Source organism: Solenopsis invicta, chromosome 6 (assembly GCF_016802725.1).
Source record: "Solenopsis invicta isolate M01_SB chromosome 6, UNIL_Sinv_3.0, whole genome shotgun sequence".
Lineage (NCBI taxonomy): Eukaryota > Metazoa > Arthropoda > Insecta > Hymenoptera > Formicidae > Solenopsis > Solenopsis invicta.
In genome coordinates, this window is record NC_052669.1 from 7,548,490 (window position 1) to 7,567,698 (window position 19,209).

The 19,209-nt window shown below is 40.7% G+C and overlaps 3 protein-coding genes across 5 annotated transcripts; 1 reads left to right on the forward strand and 2 right to left on the reverse strand.

Moving 5' to 3' along the window:
• Positions 1-320: 320 nt before the first annotated feature.
• LOC105196526 (transcriptional regulator ATRX) lies at positions 321-4,966 on the forward strand. The gene is made up of 4 exons (XM_011162500.3): positions 321-443; positions 812-976; positions 1,238-4,483; positions 4,677-4,966. The coding sequence occupies exons 2-4, from the start codon at positions 813-815 to the stop codon at positions 4,717-4,719; spliced, it is 3,453 nt and encodes a 1,150-aa protein (XP_011160802.3). The 5' UTR covers positions 321-443; position 812; the 3' UTR covers positions 4,720-4,966.
• On the reverse strand, positions 901-11,480 carry LOC105196527 (centrosomal protein of 162 kDa). 3 transcript variants are annotated; one of them, XR_005574975.1, is made up of 7 exons: positions 11,321-11,479; positions 10,866-11,147; positions 10,646-10,745; positions 7,014-10,564; positions 6,677-6,838; positions 6,245-6,607; positions 901-1,037 (listed from the first exon to the last, which is right to left on the reverse strand). XR_005574975.1 is itself a non-coding variant. In XM_011162503.3 (6 exons), the coding sequence occupies exons 1-6, from the start codon at positions 11,357-11,359 to the stop codon at positions 6,383-6,385; spliced, it is 4,347 nt and encodes a 1,448-aa protein (XP_011160805.1). In that variant the 5' UTR covers positions 11,360-11,480; the 3' UTR covers positions 5,133-6,382. The 3 variants fall into 3 exon arrangements, 2 of the variants coding, with proteins under 2 accessions (XP_011160805.1, XP_011160803.1); XM_011162503.3 differs by lacking the exon at positions 901-1,037 and having other exon boundaries at positions 5,133-6,607; positions 7,026-10,564; positions 11,321-11,480; XM_011162501.3 differs by lacking the exon at positions 901-1,037 and having other exon boundaries at positions 5,133-6,607.
• Positions 11,481-12,265: 785 nt separating this feature from the next.
• LOC105196528 lies at positions 12,266-18,824 on the reverse strand. The gene is made up of 2 exons (XM_011162504.3): positions 18,410-18,824; positions 12,266-15,624 (listed from the first exon to the last, which is right to left on the reverse strand). The coding sequence occupies exons 1-2, from the start codon at positions 18,530-18,532 to the stop codon at positions 14,098-14,100; spliced, it is 1,650 nt and encodes a 549-aa protein (XP_011160806.2). The 5' UTR covers positions 18,533-18,824; the 3' UTR covers positions 12,266-14,097.
• Between the last annotated feature and the right edge of the window lie 385 nt (positions 18,825-19,209).

Sequence of the window (19,209 nt, forward strand, 5' to 3'; positions counted from 1 at the left end):
ATTGGATTGAAATGGATTTCGCTTAATAATTCGAGTGCGATGTCGATCCTTCGGAATTAACGCGGCTTTAAAGGACACCCACGTGCGACCTCCGTCCTACAGCCCGATTTGCAATTTTCTACCTGGTTAAATCGAATGCGTCGCGGTTTTCCAATCTTTCCGCTCGCAACATTGCCCGCCTGCGCTTTGTTCGCGACGATCTTGCTACGCTGACGTATGGGGCACCATGTGGCCGCCGCTGATAAGCGGTGAATTGCGCTTTTATCGAATTACAGGGCGACTCCTGCGAGTATAAAAGCCGCTCCCTCGGGATGTCCGCCGTCAGCAGCTTTCCGGAGCACCGACGACGAGCACTTTTCGCGGGAAGACTTGAAGAGCCCTTGTCGAGCCCTTCGAAGTACTCCTCGGAAATCTTGGTCGCGATAGTCCTCATAGTTCCTCAGGTATGGCACTTCTCATTGTCATCGGATTTCGCGATAGTCTCGAGTTGTTGAAACCATCGCGAAAGATCTTACTCGATCCAAATTTCAAGGCAGAGCTGGAAAAAAGTGTTTCAAATACGAAATATAAATTATGGGCAATCTTAGTACTTGAATTATAAAATACAACATATTGGCAATTTCGGTTTGAAATACAAAATACAACTTATATTTTATTTTGGAGGCAGAGTATTGTTAAAATATTATACCTCTCTTTTTCTAACTTCGTCTTTCGGTTTTGAAATTTTTGAACGCAATTTAGTTAATTTAATCGATACGAGTGATTAGAATTGCTTTTTTAAAAAGTGAATTGTAATGATATTTTGTGGCAGGATGCGGCGTACGCGCCACGTAGTGCTGCCCGTGCGATCCTGGCAGTACATCGGTCTGCTGATAGTATCGCTGGCCTGTCTGACGCTAGGATTGGTATCCAGGGATAGGGAAGGACACTCCGGTAACCTTGCAGGACCTGAACTCACGCATAGAGCTCCCCATGAGTATGAAATCAATTGTTTTTCTCGCTTTAAAGTCGTAAATGTTTGTTAAATTCTAAGAAACCTGAAACAAATAAAATAACGTTCACTTAATTAATTTTATTTCTTAAAAACTATGGAGGACACATTGAAATAAACTAAGTAAAAATGAGATCTTCAATAACTCACAAAAATTAAGTAAAATATGTCTTCCATAACTAGAAAATTTGTAAATTAACAAAGAATTTGTTAGATTCTGCTATATTGCAAGAGAATTGTTTCTAGGGTGGACGCCTGTCCGAACTTGATACCTTTCGTCAAGAGCCCGATTGCCGGACCGGAAGAATACACAAAACCGATTAACGGTGATGAAATGAAAGTATCTGAATCTACAGAGTCACCTATCTCTGAAAAATCCGTACTGTCTCGATCGCTGAGTCTCGATCGCTTATCTAGGAGCGGTTCGCGGGAGACCAGAGAGCGACTGTCCAGAAGCCGAGATCTAAGGACGGTCGAGAGACTTTCCAGATCGAGGACTCGCGTATCCGACGACGAATCCGTCAACCGTATTCGAGAATCCCGATTTAAAACAATAGCGCGATCCCGCGATGCCAGGGGCTCGTTCGAGTCCACCACTCGACTCTCTCGGCCGCGAGATCTGTCCAATCGTGCAACCGATCGCCGTTCTTCTGAGCAAAATTTCGAACCCCGCCAGGTCGATCCTGCAAATTCCCGACTCGAAAATCGTCAATTGCGATCCACAGAACGGCGCGAGCTCAACGAAGTCGCGCGACGATCAGCAGACCGACGAGATTCTTTGAATCTTCAGCGTCGCATGAGTGATCATCATAAGTCACTCTCGACGGAGCGACGAATCGATCGGCAAGAATCACGCGAGCTCCCAACTGGTCGTCACGAGTACAGAGATCTAACGCGAAATCGCGTCCCAAATTACCGATCCGAGATACGCGAACGTAGATCTGTCGAGCGACGTATATCAATCGAACGTCGGGACGCGGAACGATCGGATCGCAGAGATCTCCTGAATCGTTCGGCAAAACTCGCACGAGGAGACATCGATCGTAACAACAATTTGGATCGCCGAAACCGGGAACGGTCTCTGGAAGATCGTCGCGCTCTTCCTGATCGCGTTGCTAATCAGGAACGTAGATCACGAGTCTCGATCACTACTAGGGGTTCTCGTGGAGATTTTGTTAGATCCGATGATCGTCGAACGTTGTCTCGATCGATGGAACGTTCAACTGCGAATGATCTCAAGCGCGAAACTCTTATCAGACGCGTCAGATCGGTAGAACCCAATACCGAGAGAGCCGAGGAACGCAGATTGTCCCTCGAACGTAGATCTATGGAACGTCGCGAAATAGATCACGCGGGACGTCAGAAAACTGAGAATCGTTTTGGCGAACGAAATTCCCTCGAGCGGGTGTCGCGAGGCTCGCCCGAGGACTTGCGTCGAGAAAGGACCAACCGCTCGCAGATGACCGCAAGCCGACGCGATTCGCGCGGAAACGCGGCAAACAGGGAGAATTATAGACTGGTGCGATCGCGTTACAATGTCGAAGAAGTCAAAAATCGGGAACAAAGAGAAAGATTCATACGAGCTTCCCGTTCAGTCGACCGTAATTCGGTGGATCGTCGGGAAATCGCGAGGATCAAAGACTCCAGGGACCATGATCTTCGATCGCGTGAAGCTGAACGACGAGCGTCCGAACGAAGAGTTTCGGAAAGGCGATCTACTTTGGATTCGGCACGTCTGGATTCACGAAGATTGTCAGAACGAAGAGTTGACCATAGTGCTAAATCGCGTGAGGAATTCAGGCTAGCAGATCGACATTCAGAACGAAACCCAGAATCGCGAGTTTCTGGCGGAAGAATCTTGGAAAGGCGATCTGTGCTTGATTCACGAAGATCGTCAGAACGAAGAGTCGATAATAATTTGAAATCACGTGTATCCAGGCTAGCAGATCGACGTTCAGAGCGAAACTTAGAATCGCAAGTTTCTCGTGGAAGAATCATGGAAAGGCGATCTATGCTTGATTCGCGAAGATCATCAGAACGAAGAGTCGACGACAGTGCAAATTCACGCAAAGAATTCAGGCTAGCAGATCGACGTTCAGAACGAAACCCAGAATCGCGAGTTTCTGGCGGAAGAATCTTGGAAAGGCGATCTGTGCTTGATTCACGAAGATCGTCAGAACGAAGAGTCGATGATAATTTGAAATCACGTGTATCCAGGCTAGCAGATCGACGTTCAGAGCGAAACTTAGAATCGCAAGTTTCTCGTGGAAGAATCATGGAAAGGCGATCTATGCTTGATTCGCGAAGATCATCAGAACGAAGGGTCGACGACAGTGCAAATTCACGCGAAGAATTTAGGCTAGCAGATCGACGTTCAGAACAAAATACAGAATCGCGAGTTTCTCGCGGAAGAATCTTGGAAAAACGATCTATATTTGATTCACGAAGATCGTCAGACCGAAGAGTCGATGATAATTTGAAATCACGTGTATCCAGGCTAGCAGATCGACGTTCAGAGCAAAACTTAGAATCGCAAGTTTCTCGTGGAAGAATCATGGAAAGGCGATCTATGCTTGGTTCGCGAAGATCATCAGAACGAAGAGTCGATGATAATTTGAAATCACGTGTATCCAGGCTAGCAGATCGACGTTCGGAACGAAACTCAGAATTGCGAGTTTCTCGTGGAAGAACTGTGGAAAGACGATCCATGCTTGATACGCGAAGATCATCAGAACGAAGGGTCGACGACAGTGCAAATTCACGCGAAGAATTCAGGCTAGCAGATCGACGTTCAGAACGAAATTTAGAATCGCAATTTTCTCACGAAAGAAACCTGGAAAGACGATCTACCCTCGATTCACGAAGATTGTTATTGAATCGAAGGGTCCAAGATAGCTCGAGGTCGCGTGAGGGATCCAGGATGCAGAATCAGCGCGTGGAACGAAATTCTGAATTGCGAAATTCCATCTCGATGCTCCCAACTGTGCGAACAATGAATTTCAGAACAGCAGCTCTCGAGAACCAAGCCGTACGTTCATCAGAAACGCAACGCGAGATCAGACGTCTCAAGGAGCACCGAGTGATTCGATCGGTCGAGAATCGACCTGCCGAGCTTCGTGAAAGAGAGTCCATCAGACACTCGCGTCAGAGATTGATGAAGAACGTCGAGGATTCATCGAGACTCTCTTCTCTTCGTCGAGTCGTCCGTGTACCTGAACAAAATCGCGAACAACGAAGATTGTCTGCTGAGAAAATGCTCTCAAGAACCACAGACAATGAACGATTATCCGCAAAATGGGAACGAAATTTGCAGAACGCGTACATTGAAAGAAACGCAGAAGTCAGAGCAAAAACTGTTCCTCACTCAATGATGGACTATGAATTTTTCAAGTATCCTATGGCCTACGATCTTCTGAGGCAAGCTTTTGTCATGGCATTATGTACCGTTTATGGGCTTTCCTTCTACTACAACGGAAAAAAGTCTCTTCTTAGGTAAGACATTAAAATTATTGAAATTTCTTAGAAGGCGTACTATAAATAATAAAATAAGTGTTATAACTTAGCTTGAATTATGTAAAAAAATTTTGATTCTTAAAATAAATTGTTAATGATAAATTGATAACAAAATAATTTTTTTTGAAATAATAAAAAAATGGTATTAATATGCATTACAATATTTTTGCAGTAGCAACATAATGCAGCATGCGCAGCGCTTCATAATTTGGTAAAACGGAAAGGTAAATCGGCCACCAAAACACGGCACTGAAAATCGCTTTCTCTCTGGACCTCTGCTTCTATCGATCTTGTTATTTTATGAATTAAGATATTGCGTTGCAATATGTGTACTGTTTACGAAAATACTCAAAATGTAGATTAATGTAGATTAATGTACAGCTTATATATCTATATCCTGTAGAAATGTGCATATCTAAAAAGATGTATTTTGTGCGAAATAAATAGTTGCAGTAGTAGTTAGATAGATTGAAATAAATTCTCGGAACCCTTTTCAATGTTTCTTTTAGAAAATAAACGACTAATATATACATACACAAGGTTCCTCAATTTTATTTTACTCGCCAAGTATCAAAAAATATTAATTGAAGCAACTTTTTAACTTACATTATATTGCTACCAGGGAAAATAATTTTTCGACGAAAAGATTAAGTTTATTAAAGTTACAATTTTGGATTTTGTACATTGCGTGTGATAAGCTTAAGTTCTATTTAGAAAAAGAATGTGATTGTGTATGCTTTGACGTAACCGAGTCTCAGGAAAATAATTATCTCTCAAAAAAATTTGCAGATTTCGCGTTTTGAAAATACGAAAGATAGGCATTCAACGTTACTAATTATTCGTCCTTAAGTCTCGGCCACATCGATTTGTGCGGTGTGCTTGCGAACAAGGCTACATTTGACAGATTACCAGCTAGACTTGGCAACAATAGTAATAAACTAGAGTTATTTACGATAAGATACACATGATATAATCGAGCGACTCGACTTCGTTGATCGTGAATAAACGACGTGGAGTATTATTCGAAATAAATATAGCGGTTTATTTCTTACAACGCCTATATGTACAGCAAAGTTCCGAAAAAATTATCCGTAAAAAACTAGATATCATTTAACTTTGGAAGAAATCCTTACGACAATATTTTTATACTCGTATATCTCTATTTTCTTTTTTCTTCAATTGTCATGCTATATTTATTGTAAGAAGAAAATTGAGCTGCAACAACATCGATTTGGAGAAACGTTGCAAGCAGCCATGTCATTTTATCAGAGTTAATATAAATAAATAAATAAATAAAAAATATCTAATCTTAAAAGTGTACGACTTTTTTAAAAAATTAATTTTTGATTCAATAAAATAGATTATACTAACAGCGGGCAGTGTTCCGGGACATTGCGCCGCGTGTGGCAAGAACATTGGCGACGGAGAGAGATAGGAAAAAGATTGTAATTCAATCATATGTTCATTGTTATATACGCTGCTGTGCTAGTTATGCAGTAGCGTTTCTTTGGCAGTGTTCCGAGCCTACCGAGTCATTTGCGAGCTCTGTACTGATGAACGATCTCGCAGAACGAACGGTATCACGGACGCAAAAAATAAAATTGCACACATTACAACAGTTCTCATCAATTCTGGAAGAGTCGATGGAAGTATCGACTTAATGGTTTGGCTGAGTGTCGCGAACAAACGCGTTTACATACATCTTACATATATCTATGCTTCGATATCTAAAGTACATACCTAATGCCTCTTTCGAATTATTTAAGCTACATCGCAAATCTTATTCTTGTAAAAATTATCACAATATTCGATGACGAACCGAGAACCATCAAATGCGCTGCGTGACTATTTGGAGACGATTTCTCGATTCGACGATAATCATTGGACGTTAGCAATTTCCTGTAACATCGCTAAGATATGATCGAGTTCTTGCCGGAAGTAGCAGAGTTGCCGATTTTTGCTCTTATCGTTTTTGCAATCTTTACACTGCGTTCGATTTCTCAGCAAGTCACGGATCAATGTCTGCAAAGTCATCTCCCTACTCTCGTGACGTTGCTGGAGAATCGTAATTTTGTCTTGCAGCATCTGCAATTGTTCTATTCCCTGAAAACAAAAATATCATGCCGAGAACCGTAATCATCTTAAGAAAAATATTGATAATTTTTCACGTACCGGCGTTGATAAGTATTTGATTTTCTCGGTCAGTGTCTTTACTTTATTTTCCAAGTGGTCTCTTTCGGCCTTGAGTATGACTACCTGCTCCTTGTAATCCCTAAACTTTTCAACTTGTTCCTTTAAGTGCGATATGATTGCTCCCTGAGTATTAACCTGACCCTATAAAAATTATAAAATAGTAAAAAGTTCTAGCAAACAACCAAGGCAAATATATTAATATAAGCAAAGCAGAGGTTTTTTTTTTACTCAAAAGCTACTATTTTTTCTCATGCAACAAGATGATAAAAAAGAAATAAAACAAAGGACAAGCCAAGTGCTCGCAAGCGTTACAAACCTGTAACTTTACCACTTTAGAATCTCCGATCTTGATGCTGTATTCTTTCACTAGAGTAGCCATCTCGCGCTCATGTTCCTCTTGTAAGAGATTTAAATCGTGTAACCTCTTGCTCTTCAACGCCATAAAGTCCTTATTCATCTTGCTCAACTCTTCCTTCAGAATGTCGTTTTCACTGGTCAACTTTTTGATAACCCCGTTTTTGCCCCCGTTCTCCGTGTATTGCATCGGATCATACAACTTCGACGTCGATGACGAGAGCCTCTGCGATTCGGGAACGTGCCCATTCTGATAGACGTTCGAATTCTGATCGTTCCCTTCACCATTCTTCATTCCTCGGAATGCCTTATCAAAATCCATACTTCTGAAACTCCTACGATCGTTCAACAATTTCTCCCGCTCCTTCTGAAGTCGTCGGTTTATCTTCTGGAGCTCCTGATATTCTTTGGTTATTTTCGAGACCGTCTTGTCCTTGTTCGAAATCTCCAGCTTCAGACCTCTTATGGTGGCGAGAAGATGCGTGTCTTCTTTTGGATTTTGAGACTTCGGCCCAACCTTGATCGCTTTCTGATCTCTCTTATCTTCCACAGTCGAAGCTTTGTCATCTTTCTTGTTGTTTTCCACGTTCTTATTTTCGACATACCTAATCGTCTGCGTAAACGTGTCATTATACAATTTGTGTTCCTTCGTAGTTGCTTCCAGCAGCTTTGTCTCTAACTCCATTACCTGCGTTGCGTACTTTTCCTTCATGTCGGAGAATTTTTTCTGCAGGTCAATTATATTCTGCTGCGCGATATCCTCCTTGGTTTTAATCTCGTTCTCGAGAGAAGCTATTCTCTCCTCTAGGAGCTTCACCTTTTCGGAACCGATCTTTTCCTGTTCCGAGTTGGCGGTCAATATAAGAGCTGACACCGAATCGGGATTCTTCCTCTTGAGAATACGCTCCAACTCGCGCACTTGCCTGTTCAGATCCATGACCTTCTTATTATCCAAAATAACCTGATCCTTGAGTCTCTGCGTCAGCTGCTTTTCACGCTCGACGTGACTCTTGCTTATCTGCAATTTCTCTTGGAGATTACCCTCTTTAACTCTAAGCGCCAGCAACTCCTTTTCCAGAGGCAATACGTTCTGCTGAAATTTCTCCAACTCCTGTTTAGTTACTCGCAACTGCTCTGATTTCGAGCTCAATTTAATACTCAGATCCTCTATCTGTTTCTTAAGTTCTAATTCTGAGGTGCTCATAACTTGCAACCGGTCTGTGATAAAATTGTTCTTCGCTCTCAACTGATCCTTGAACATATCTAATTCGTCTGTGAGCAAACTGTTTTGTTGAATTAGATCGTCGTTCTTGAGTAGGTAATCGGCATTCTTCTCCTTCAGTTCGGACACCTCGAGATTCAGTTTCAACGTTTCTTCCTGAAGATCCTTTATCCGATCGGCGAGTTGTTGCCTGTCGTTTACTTCTGATACTGTGCTCCTCTGTTTAGACTGCAAATTCTTCAGTTCCTCTTGCATACGTTTCGTATCTTGCATCAGCTTCTTGTTCTCGGTCTCGTAAGCGCGAATCAAACTTTCCTGCTTCTCCAATTCCTGTTCTAAGAGAGTGACTTTTGTGTCGTTCTTGACGGGAATCTCTGCGCGTCTCTCGCTCAGAGAGAACTCGTCGACTCTTGCCTTTAAGATTATGTTCTGCTTCTTTAAGGCGAACAGTTCTCCCTCGAAGGACGCACGCATGTCCTCGATTTGATTCTTATACAGCTTTGCCTCGGCCTCCAATTGTTGCTTCAGTAGCGCGTTTTTGTGTCTTTCTTCGCGACATAGCATCTCCCAATCGTGTTTCGTCGAAATCTGCTTCGAATCTCCGGCGGCCATGAAATTTTTTCTGTAACTATCGGGTGATTTCAACTGGGATCCTTTGAACGCAGTTGGCAAGCTGGATGTGGACCCAACTTTAACGGAATCCAGTTTTTTCAAGGACGAACTAGGTTTTGGCGCGGATTTGGAAATCGGTCGGGACTGTATTTTTGGTTTGACTGTCGATTTTCTAGAAATTGGATTTACAGGCTTCTTAGATACGTCTAACGCCTTGTTAACCTTGATATTTTCGAGAGAAGTTTTCAGGGGAGGCTGGCAAATTTGATCGTAGCTCTTGGACTTGCAGAATTTTAATTCTTTCAATTGTTTATTACTTGGTTCGCTAACAACGCGGTCTGTTTTAGGTACATCCATTGCTTTACTCGAAACACCAAGCTCAGGTACTTCTTGATATTGCATCTTTGAAGTTTTCGATGCTTTAGCGACATGTAAATTCTCCGCTTTCGCATCTACCTTCGTTTCCGAAGCAGACTCCTTGTATTCTGAATCTACTTTCTTCGCGTTCTCCTTCGCGACGTGTTCATTTAACTTTTCAGCTATAAGTTTCGGTATTGCATCCGCGAACAGTTCTAATCTCGGCGTCAATCCTACCGTGTACAACTCATTTTCGGGATTACCTGCCTTCTTAGTGACCTCCGTCACATGCTTATTGCTTTCTCTCTCTTTCGAAATCTTCTTAGATTCATGTTTAGACCGTTTCAAGAATGTTGTCTCGCCTGAGAGAGAATTTGGTGTCCCTTTACGTCGTCCTTCGCTCACACTGGAATCGCTCTCGTTAACCTCATGATCTATACATGCGCCATTAATGGACGGTAATTCCTTCTCCAATATCTCAGAAAATTCTTTTTCAGGAAATTCTGGGGTTTTGCCTAACTGAGTCTCCTTAGTCGATATTATTTCGCCATTAGTAGATTTCAAAAAAAGATCGTACACCGTATTAGGCTCTTTTGATTCCGGCTCCATTTTGTCTGTATTCTGCCCTTGCAGCAGCTTCAGGAAATGAGAGAAATCCTCCTGCCCAAAACTGGAACTCCCAGACAACCCGCCCTCCGCCTTCTCCTTAGATCTTCTCAACAAATCATCGAAAAAATCCTTGTCCACGTCCGTGATCTCCTTCTGCAGATTCTCTTTCTCCATTTCAATTCTCTTCGCGCTCTTCAGTTCCTCGGACTTGGAGTGCCTCTCAATCGGATCGTCCAAATCGGAACTGCTCGATATCTCGACCTTCTGCTCCTCGAACTTCCGCCTTTGAAGCTCCAATGTTTTTGGTGGTTTCAAACTGCTTAGATTTTCATAGACAATTTCGATTCCGGGACTGCTCTCCCGTTTTCTCTCATTTTTCGGACTTCTCTTTATCTTCTCTGACTCCTTGTGCACCTCTTCCTCTATTAATTGAAAAATGTCAGCTTCTAGTTGCCTCACTCTGCTCAAGCTTTCGTCTTGATCTTCTGGCACTAGAGTATCGGATTTCGATATACTTTTCGATAGAGTGTTGCAATTTTTCCTGACTAGCTTCTCAGCTTCTTCTAATAGCTCTTCTACAGACTTCTCCTCCTCAGTAGGATTTTTACTGGAGCCACCGGATTTTGTACGCTCGGGACACGAATTAGGAGTCAACGCTCCAGCAATCTTGCTCATTTCTTCTAGGATACTGCCAATATCTTCGTCAGTAGCATCTGTGTAGGACATAAGCGAATTAGTCAAGTGCAAACATCAATTTAGAAAGTTCCAGTTTTACGTGCTGTGTGAAAACTTACTTTCAAAGTCTGACGGATATTTATCGAAAGCCGCAGACGCTAATATATCGCATAACGTGTCATCCTTGTCTTTCGCTTCTCCTTCGCTTTTGGATATTGTCTGAAAATCATTTGAGGCAACACATCAAAAATGGCAGGGAATGGAAGCAATTACGAATACTGCGCTAAACGAGAAAAAATGTTCCGTCGCGACATCAATATTACTCAATTTAAGCCTTACCTTGCACATCTTCTCTCTCTCGAGAAAGTCTTTCATGGAGGAGCTGACGTCCGGCGAAGGAGTAGGAGACTGCTTCGTCTTTGCATCTGCGTTCTTGGCGCCCAGGACACCAAGACGAGTTTCGGGTCTCTTCAACCACCACTTATCCGGTGCATTCTTCTTGTCAGCCGAGAATTGTTCGGCCTCCTTGCTGGCTTTGGGCTTCTCTTTGATGCGCACCGAATTCTCCCCGACGCTCAGACTTACAGAGGATCCCAAGGTATCATCCTCCGTAGAAATTAACTACAAAATGCAGAGTGTGTTAATGCTTAACACACAAAACTTCTCACCCGTTCCGTTTGGCGAGAGAATGAGTTATAAATTCATATATTACGCAGAACGAGATCAATGATTCAGAGATGGGTTTAGGTTAAGCGCGCGAATAACGCGGGCAAATAACAACACGCAAAACTCACGTCCTCGATTCGCGGTGATTTCCTGGCGCTCGAAGACATCGCGCCTGTCCTCCGCCCGCAATTAAATCAAATCAGACCTTCGTGTATAACCGGTCATTCCTCACGAGCCGCTTGACACCTGCCATACTTTTTGTTTGTTTGTTACAGTTTGTTAGCTGTAATTCGTTCGGTTGCCACAACGTTACGATGGCGCGCAGCCAAGCGTTGGAGGGAAATCCAAGTTAGCGAAGACTCGAACCATAAGACGCGATGCAAAACGATTTCTCATCTTTACGTATGTATTTGCTAATATTAAAAAAAAGTAGGGAAAATTGCCCAAATACAGAAAATTTGATCTTATACTTTTTTAAAAATACAACTTAAACAATTCTACACAAATTCAAGAAATGCTGCAAAATCTACTAAAGATAAATTTATAGGAACAAAACACAAAAATTCAAAGTGTTCCAATTCTTATGTAATGTGTTTTTATGTAAATTTTTGTAGCATTTTTTAAATTGGTGTAGAATTTTGTAAAATTTTTTCCGCCAAGGAAATTAAATTGTTGTATAATTGTATTTATATATTTTACTTGAGGAGTCTACTCATATTGTTATAACATTTTATTAACAGTGAAATTGCAATCTTTTAATTAAAAAAAGCAGCTAAATTTTCAGCATTTGAAACAATAAGAGTACTTGCCATTTACCGTATCAAACTATACAAAAATATTTTATTTCCCTAGCGTATAAATTATTATAAAAAATCTATATAAAAATTCTTGAATTTTTTACGCTTCAATTTTTCTATTTCTTTTTTCACATTAGAAAGAAAAAAGAAAACTGCAAAAAGTTCAGTTATAAAAAGAAGAGGCCTAAAATCGCGTTTAATGCGATAACGTGTTCCTCTCTCTAAAGCGAAAATCGCATTTACATACAATCGTTCACGAAATTAAAAAAATGAAAATTAGTTTTTCGAAATATTTTATTGCTATTTATTTGTCGTGTCCACTTTATATAACACTGCCATTTTCACTATTGTTACATGTAGAGTTTTTTTTAAGAAGAGAAAGACGGGATTAGGACGGTGATTTTATAATTATTGCAATTGCATAATATTTACACATATATATGTAATTATATAACATTTATTAATCAGTTAAATGATATGAGAAAGATATATCTACCGAATAACAGTAACTTTCTATTTCATTATTTGTATGTCGACAGACAGATAATTCAGAGAAACACTTTGCAACAATAAAGGAACTGCACAAATTCGTGCAGTTAATATCCCTGTGAATAAAATTTAATGACCTAATTTGATAATCTAATTTAATTTCGATGTAACAATGCTAAAAAAATAGAATATATAAATTACCTTGGGGAAAATATTCTCATATCATAAAAATTCTTAAGAATTTATCATATTTTAAATTTGCTATTTCTGAAAAAAATAATATCTAAAACTTGTGAAAGTTTTATTAACTTTCTCAAAAATTTAAGAATGAGAAATTTTATTTCAGAATTCACATATAAGAATTCTTGAAGAGATATAAACTGTTTCAGCATTTCTGAAAAATGCTCCAACTCATTGAAAAATATGTAAAATTTTCTAAAAGTTATAAAATTATACAGATTCTCTTGAAAAAAAATATATATAAAAAATTCTAAGAAAACTTTCCACCAAGGTAGTTACGTAACGAGTTTGCCATGTTGACGTGTGTCTAATACTGATACATAATATGTATTAAACAGCTTGAATTGTGCAGTTGTAAAGTAAACAAGTGTTTATAAATTCTTTTGCGCAGCATAATATTCTTTCGAATGGAACAACAATCATCAAAATATAGAGATCGTAAATATTGATATATAAAATTCCAATGTAGTGGTAGTAAAGGTCAAATTTTCCATGATTTACATTCGTTAACTCACATAACGTGAAATTCTCCAAAAAATCGGTCATTATTTTATACACATATCACATATTTTCATCGAATATATCGACATATAATATATATATCTCTTGTCTCTCATAAAATATATCTTTATGTCTATATTCGTATAATTATTTCTTAATCTTTGAAGGCGACTTGTGAATTTCTACATAAAATTTTAAGCGCATGTTGCAACAATCGTAATAATTCAATGTATTTAAGTCAGCAAACAAGATCTAAATATACACATAGATATTATATATATATATAATTTATATATATATATATATATATATAATTTATATATATATATACATGTAATAATAGATATAATGTATATAATATACATAATATATATCCGTATATTGTTTATATAATAAAGTTAGTAAACGGGTACTATTAAATCTACATAAAATACATTATATACATAAAGAATTCGTTATTTCCCGTTCATCCTTGTATTTGAAAATCATAATAGTGATTTATTTTCATTAAAAAAATCTAATAATTAGATGATTAAAAAATTAATTTAGAATTTTTGGTCAAATTTTGAGAAACAGGCACGTTTTATGAACTTTATTATTCTTATAAGATGTTCAAACTTGAAAAAAAGAATTTTTTTCATTTTGCGAACAAAATGTTTGAAAGAAAAAGATTTAAAAATTGAAACATATATACAAGTATATATGCACATTGTCATATGATCACAAAGATTTTTTAAACCTTTATACATTTTTCACACTTCGTCGAGAAGTGTTCTAATTTGTTAACGTTAGCAGAAACATCGAGAAGAAATCTTGATCCTTCGAATAATCTTCACACAGTTCGTGGACTTCGTGTTTCTCGGAATCTCGGAAAAAGATCAATCATAGTAGCATGCATGTAATCTGAACAATTCCTTGGTCATGAAGCTAACGTTGCAAGACTCGCAGTAGTGTTTGATGTTATCGGATAGCTTCGGTATCGGTGATTTCTTCGTACTCTTGTTGATTGTATTTATCAGTTTCCTCGTTTGCAGTCTCTTCAATGACCACTCTATATAGCTGTTCTTTTTCGTCTTGCCATTCCTCAAGTGAGTGTCCTGACTTCTCAGTAACTTCGGTGAATAGTTCGCCGCGGGCAACCGATACGTCTTCTTCGTCTTTCCCAGCTTGTTCTTCACGATGTTGGAAAGCGATTTTCGATCCGTCAACCGGAACTGATCTCGAAGTTGCGACTTGAAATAGTTGTCTCGCAGACTGATGTCATTATCACTTGTCACTGCAGCAACCTTCGCAGATAAAGTAGCGAATTTGTTTGATAAGTGAGGCATCGCCTTGATCGTCTCACTGAGTGTCTCCAAATCATCTAGAGCCTCTTGCTTTATCTTAAAGTTCGATGCACTCTCTTTTCTCGTAAGTAGTTTCGAGGCCTGCTCGTCCGTCTTGCGTCTCTTGATACGATGCTCCGAAATCTTCCTCATCTTTGGCTCCTGATAGTCCACACTTTTCCTTGGCCTTAAACTGCGTCCTTCGGAGTCGTCCGTCTGCTCCGTCTTGATCTGCTGCGTTGACTCGAAATTCGAGGCAGGTGTTGTCTTTGCGTCAGAAACGATCGACTTACTCAACGTAGATGGTCCAGGATCAACACTCGATATTTTCTTCTTAAACAGTGCATAGTTGACCAGATTCTTTCTAGGTCTCAGATTTCGCACTATTGTGCTTCTGGCAATCGCTTGACTCTTAGGAAACGTTACAAGTCTATTGTGAGAATGGTTCAGTGTTTCCGAAGAGGCTGCGTTGTCTTTGGTACTCGTGTCTGTGGCCAGACTATTCCGCGCGTTCTCGGTGGTGTTCTCAACACGAGGTAGACGATTCTGCGGGCAATCCGGGAACACGGACTGCGTAAAGAGATTCCGCTTGTACGGCTTCAATTGTGCGCTGGTGTCCTCGAGAGTTCTATTCCGTGAGACGTCCACGATTCTACCGCATCTAGGCATCTGCCCGTCGTAATTCTGACAGAGCCCCGCTGTTGTTCTCCTCGGTCTGCTTTGGTCCTTATCACAGCAACATCGGCAGCGTGAGAGCGCCGCGTACGTCAACCCATCGTGAATGCTACCAGCCGGGAACGCCACCGAGTTCATCGAGTTAATATAGTCGATATTTTCTACCAACGGCTCCAGCTCGTACACGTCGTAGTCGAGCGGCTCCGTTTTGATCTTCGTGTTCTCGATGTGCACCATCGGCACGCCAATCTTCTCCCTACCGTCATCACCCTTTCGCATCCACGACAACTGGCTCTTGAGCGCCGCGTCCGTCTTCAGGCAGCCTACGTAGAATTTATGGAATTCCTCCAACTTGTAGCTGCACCGGTGGCACATCTGCTTCGGCAGCAGATCCAGCTCGTGCACCTAGGAAATGAATAGTAACATGGGATTAGAAAACTTGCGAGCTGCGAGTTCTCGGAGGAGCAGCCGCTAATCAAGGCGTTCGACTTGATTTTTTATACGAATGATCTTTTACGATCTCTTATAAAACAAATTGGCTTTAAACCAAAGAAGATTAATCTGAATTGAAATTGATGCTATAAGTGCAAATATAATTTTTTTTTAAGATTTACGTTCCTATACTAAGAAAAAATACTTAAAGATTAATTAACTTATTTAAAAAATTTATTTGTGAAATATGAATTTATTTCAATAAAATAAATTTTTATTGAAATACGGCGAAATAAAATGTTCTAGCAAATAAATCAAAAAATGAAAAAAATTACACTCTCTTGTAACACCTCGATTAGTAGAACGTAAAATACCGAACAGCCGCAAGAATAAATTACCAAATTGCAGAAGGAGAAAGGGGAATAAATAAGCACACGTTGCACGAAGTAGACATGCGTATGACGAATGGTAAGCCAAATAAGGCTGGAAACTTCCGTTCATTAACATTATCGCTCCCACCGATTACCCTCGCTAATTGGTTTAGTACAACTTCATATAATAGCGAACGAGTATTATATATACACAGATTAAGTTATTTGCGGTCTACGATTAGAAAATAGGTTTATAGCTCTTAGTCGATAATATTTTAAAAGTGTGTAAAAAAAAAATAAAACTACAAACCAAAAGCAAAATTAAAAGCACATCATATACGATAAATACGACAAATTTCGAAATAATAGCATTAAATTACCACTTTTTACGTGTAATTTAACGCATTGTTAATCTAATTTCGTTAAGTACATACATACTATATACGTATATGATAACAATTATGTGAACAGATTGGTTAACTTGAAGATATCGTATCTCGAGATTGTCTTGATTACTTAAATTTTATTTGAAAACAAGTTACCGGTGCAAATTAAAATGTGAAAATAAAGTGTTTCACTAATTCTAAGTCTGAATGAAAATAACCATAAGTACTTTACAAAGACTTAAAAATAATATAATGTAATATAATTATTTTTCATATTAGAAAAACTGTCGTCTATTATAAATTTATCAATGAAACATATAGTTATTTATTTTATTTTATACATCTCTATATTTATAATTAATGTGAATTGATGTCAATCATTATGTTTTTATTACATATTGTCATATATTTATTATAATTAATATGTCAAAACTATTAATTCTGACAATAATCTCGACAATGTTTAAAAATTTTCCTCTTGAATGTAAGGAGACATTGGATCAATTATGAAAAATCAATCTTTAAAAGTTCCATCACTTTGACGCTGGAAATACATTGTTATGTTTTTGTATCTAAATACGATAAATATATTTTTGGAAATTGTGATCACATGAATGTATTGTTCATCCTCTATACATAAAGTGCAATCTTTTTTATTTTGATATATTTTTTAGCCATGCTATGAAAGATTAAAGCTTTTAGCATCCGAAAATCTATAAAAAAACATCTGGTCTGATTTAACATAATCTTAGAATGTAAACTAGTGTAATTTACATTGCCTATAATATTGTATACATTAAAAAACATGCGTGTGAACATAATATAAACAATACGTAAATAATTCAAGTGTTATAAATTATTGAATGATATAATATAGACAAAAATAATCAAGTTACAAAGTTACAACTACTATTAATATATCTGACCTTTGTGTTAATAAATTAAAAATATATGATATTAAAAATAAAAAGATGGAATGTAATTTTCTGATAAAAACTGATAAAATATTTAATAAAATCAATTTTCTATGATTCATATAAAATATGTTACATAAACATTCACAAAACATAGTTTACATTATACGTGCAATGTATAATTAAGTTTTCACGAATAAATGATCCGAGAGTGTGGGAGTAAAGTTCTAACTCGTGGGATCGCTGACGCGAAAAATATGCGCCGAACAAAAAAAAAAGCAAAAAGCGCGATCTGCCGCCGCGAGGAACCAATGAAATCGCTCGAATCTCTCCCTCCCTGTCTCCAGCTGTTTCGAATTGTGCAATGTAATCCGAACACGCTCACGACATTTCGGAGCGCGTTCGTTTCGTGCGCTAAACCCGACGCCCGATAACCTCACTTTTCGTAAATCGATAATTTTGCCGGGAAAACGAGCCCGCGAGCTCGTCCCGCGCGACGTCTCTCGCACGTGGTCGGGCGACGCGTGCCCCACACGCGCGAAGGTATCCCGCGCGCTCGGCCGCCGACCGCCCTTTTCTCCCTCCGCGCGCGATTCGCGGCATTTTCACGTTCCGCCAACTCGGCCATGCGAACGCGGAAGTTGTATTCTCCTTTGTTTCATAGAGACACGAGTTGTAGATCACGTACCGTGCGTGGAGCATCGAATGAAGCAGGGGGAGGGGACGAAGGGGGAGAACCGAAAGAAAGCGCGCGCGGAGCACGGCTAATAAGGAGGAGAACGGATCCCGCGTTTCGTAACGAGATGGAAAAGGTATAGATGGTAGGGAGGAGGGTGCGCTTCACGCTTCTGCTCGCTTCCCGCCGTTGTGCAAGGACGAGGCACGCGGGCGCACGTATTATACCTTCCGATCGGAGAAGGGAGTCGCGAAAGGGGAGCGCTGGAAGGAAACGAAGAGGAGGAAGAGGAGGAGAGGGCGCGAAAGAAGGAGCGCACTTACATGTATGCGAGCGCTACTCGAAGAACGGGAAGGAGCGAGGAAGAGGGAGACAGAGAGAGAGAGAGAGAGAGAAAGTGTAATGACGTACCATGATAGGCAGCATGGCGTTGATTTTCCGAACGTGATTCTCACTCTTGTCGAAGATGTTGATCGAGATGCCAGAATGCTGGCCGCAGAGGCGGCACACGCGACTCGATTCGAGGGTCTCCATGCCCGCGCGCACTCCGGAGCTCTCGCGGCTCCACACTCGTCGTGTCCGCTTTATACGCTCTCTCTCGCGCGTCGCCTTAGCACAGCCCTCTCGCGCGCCGCGACGTCGCACGCGCGCGCCCGCCTCGGCTAGTCAGCTCTCGCTCCCGCTTTATCCAGCTGCTGCTGGCGGTCACCTCCGCCTCGCCGCTCCGTGACCCCGGCCCTCGCGCCCTACCTGCGGGGACCTGTATGCGTACGCGCTCGCTCGCTCGCTCGCTCGCTCGCTCGCGCCCGTTCGTCCGCCCGTCCGTCTATACGTATACGCGTACCCTACCCGCGGGAATATAGAAAAGCCCACGAAAAGCGAAGCACAGTGGAATGGCGCGCGGGAGAGAGAGAAAAGGAACTCGGGTGGGAGTTGCGAAGGGCGGGTAGGCGGGTAGGCGGGGAAGGTGGAGAAGGTGCGCGATGTTGTCGTACCGCGCCCCGGGCCGCGCGAGGGATAAAGCTCGATAAACGCGACCGCGAACCGCGCGCGTGGCCCTGCTGATCGGCCGGTACGTGGCGCCGGAAACGTCACCAGGCGAAACGTGGATCAACCGTACTGGACGGGTCACGGAACTGGCTAGTGGACGACGACGCCGGAAATCTCGGCTCCGAGGCAGAGACCCCTCGCGCGAGATCGATCTTCCCGTC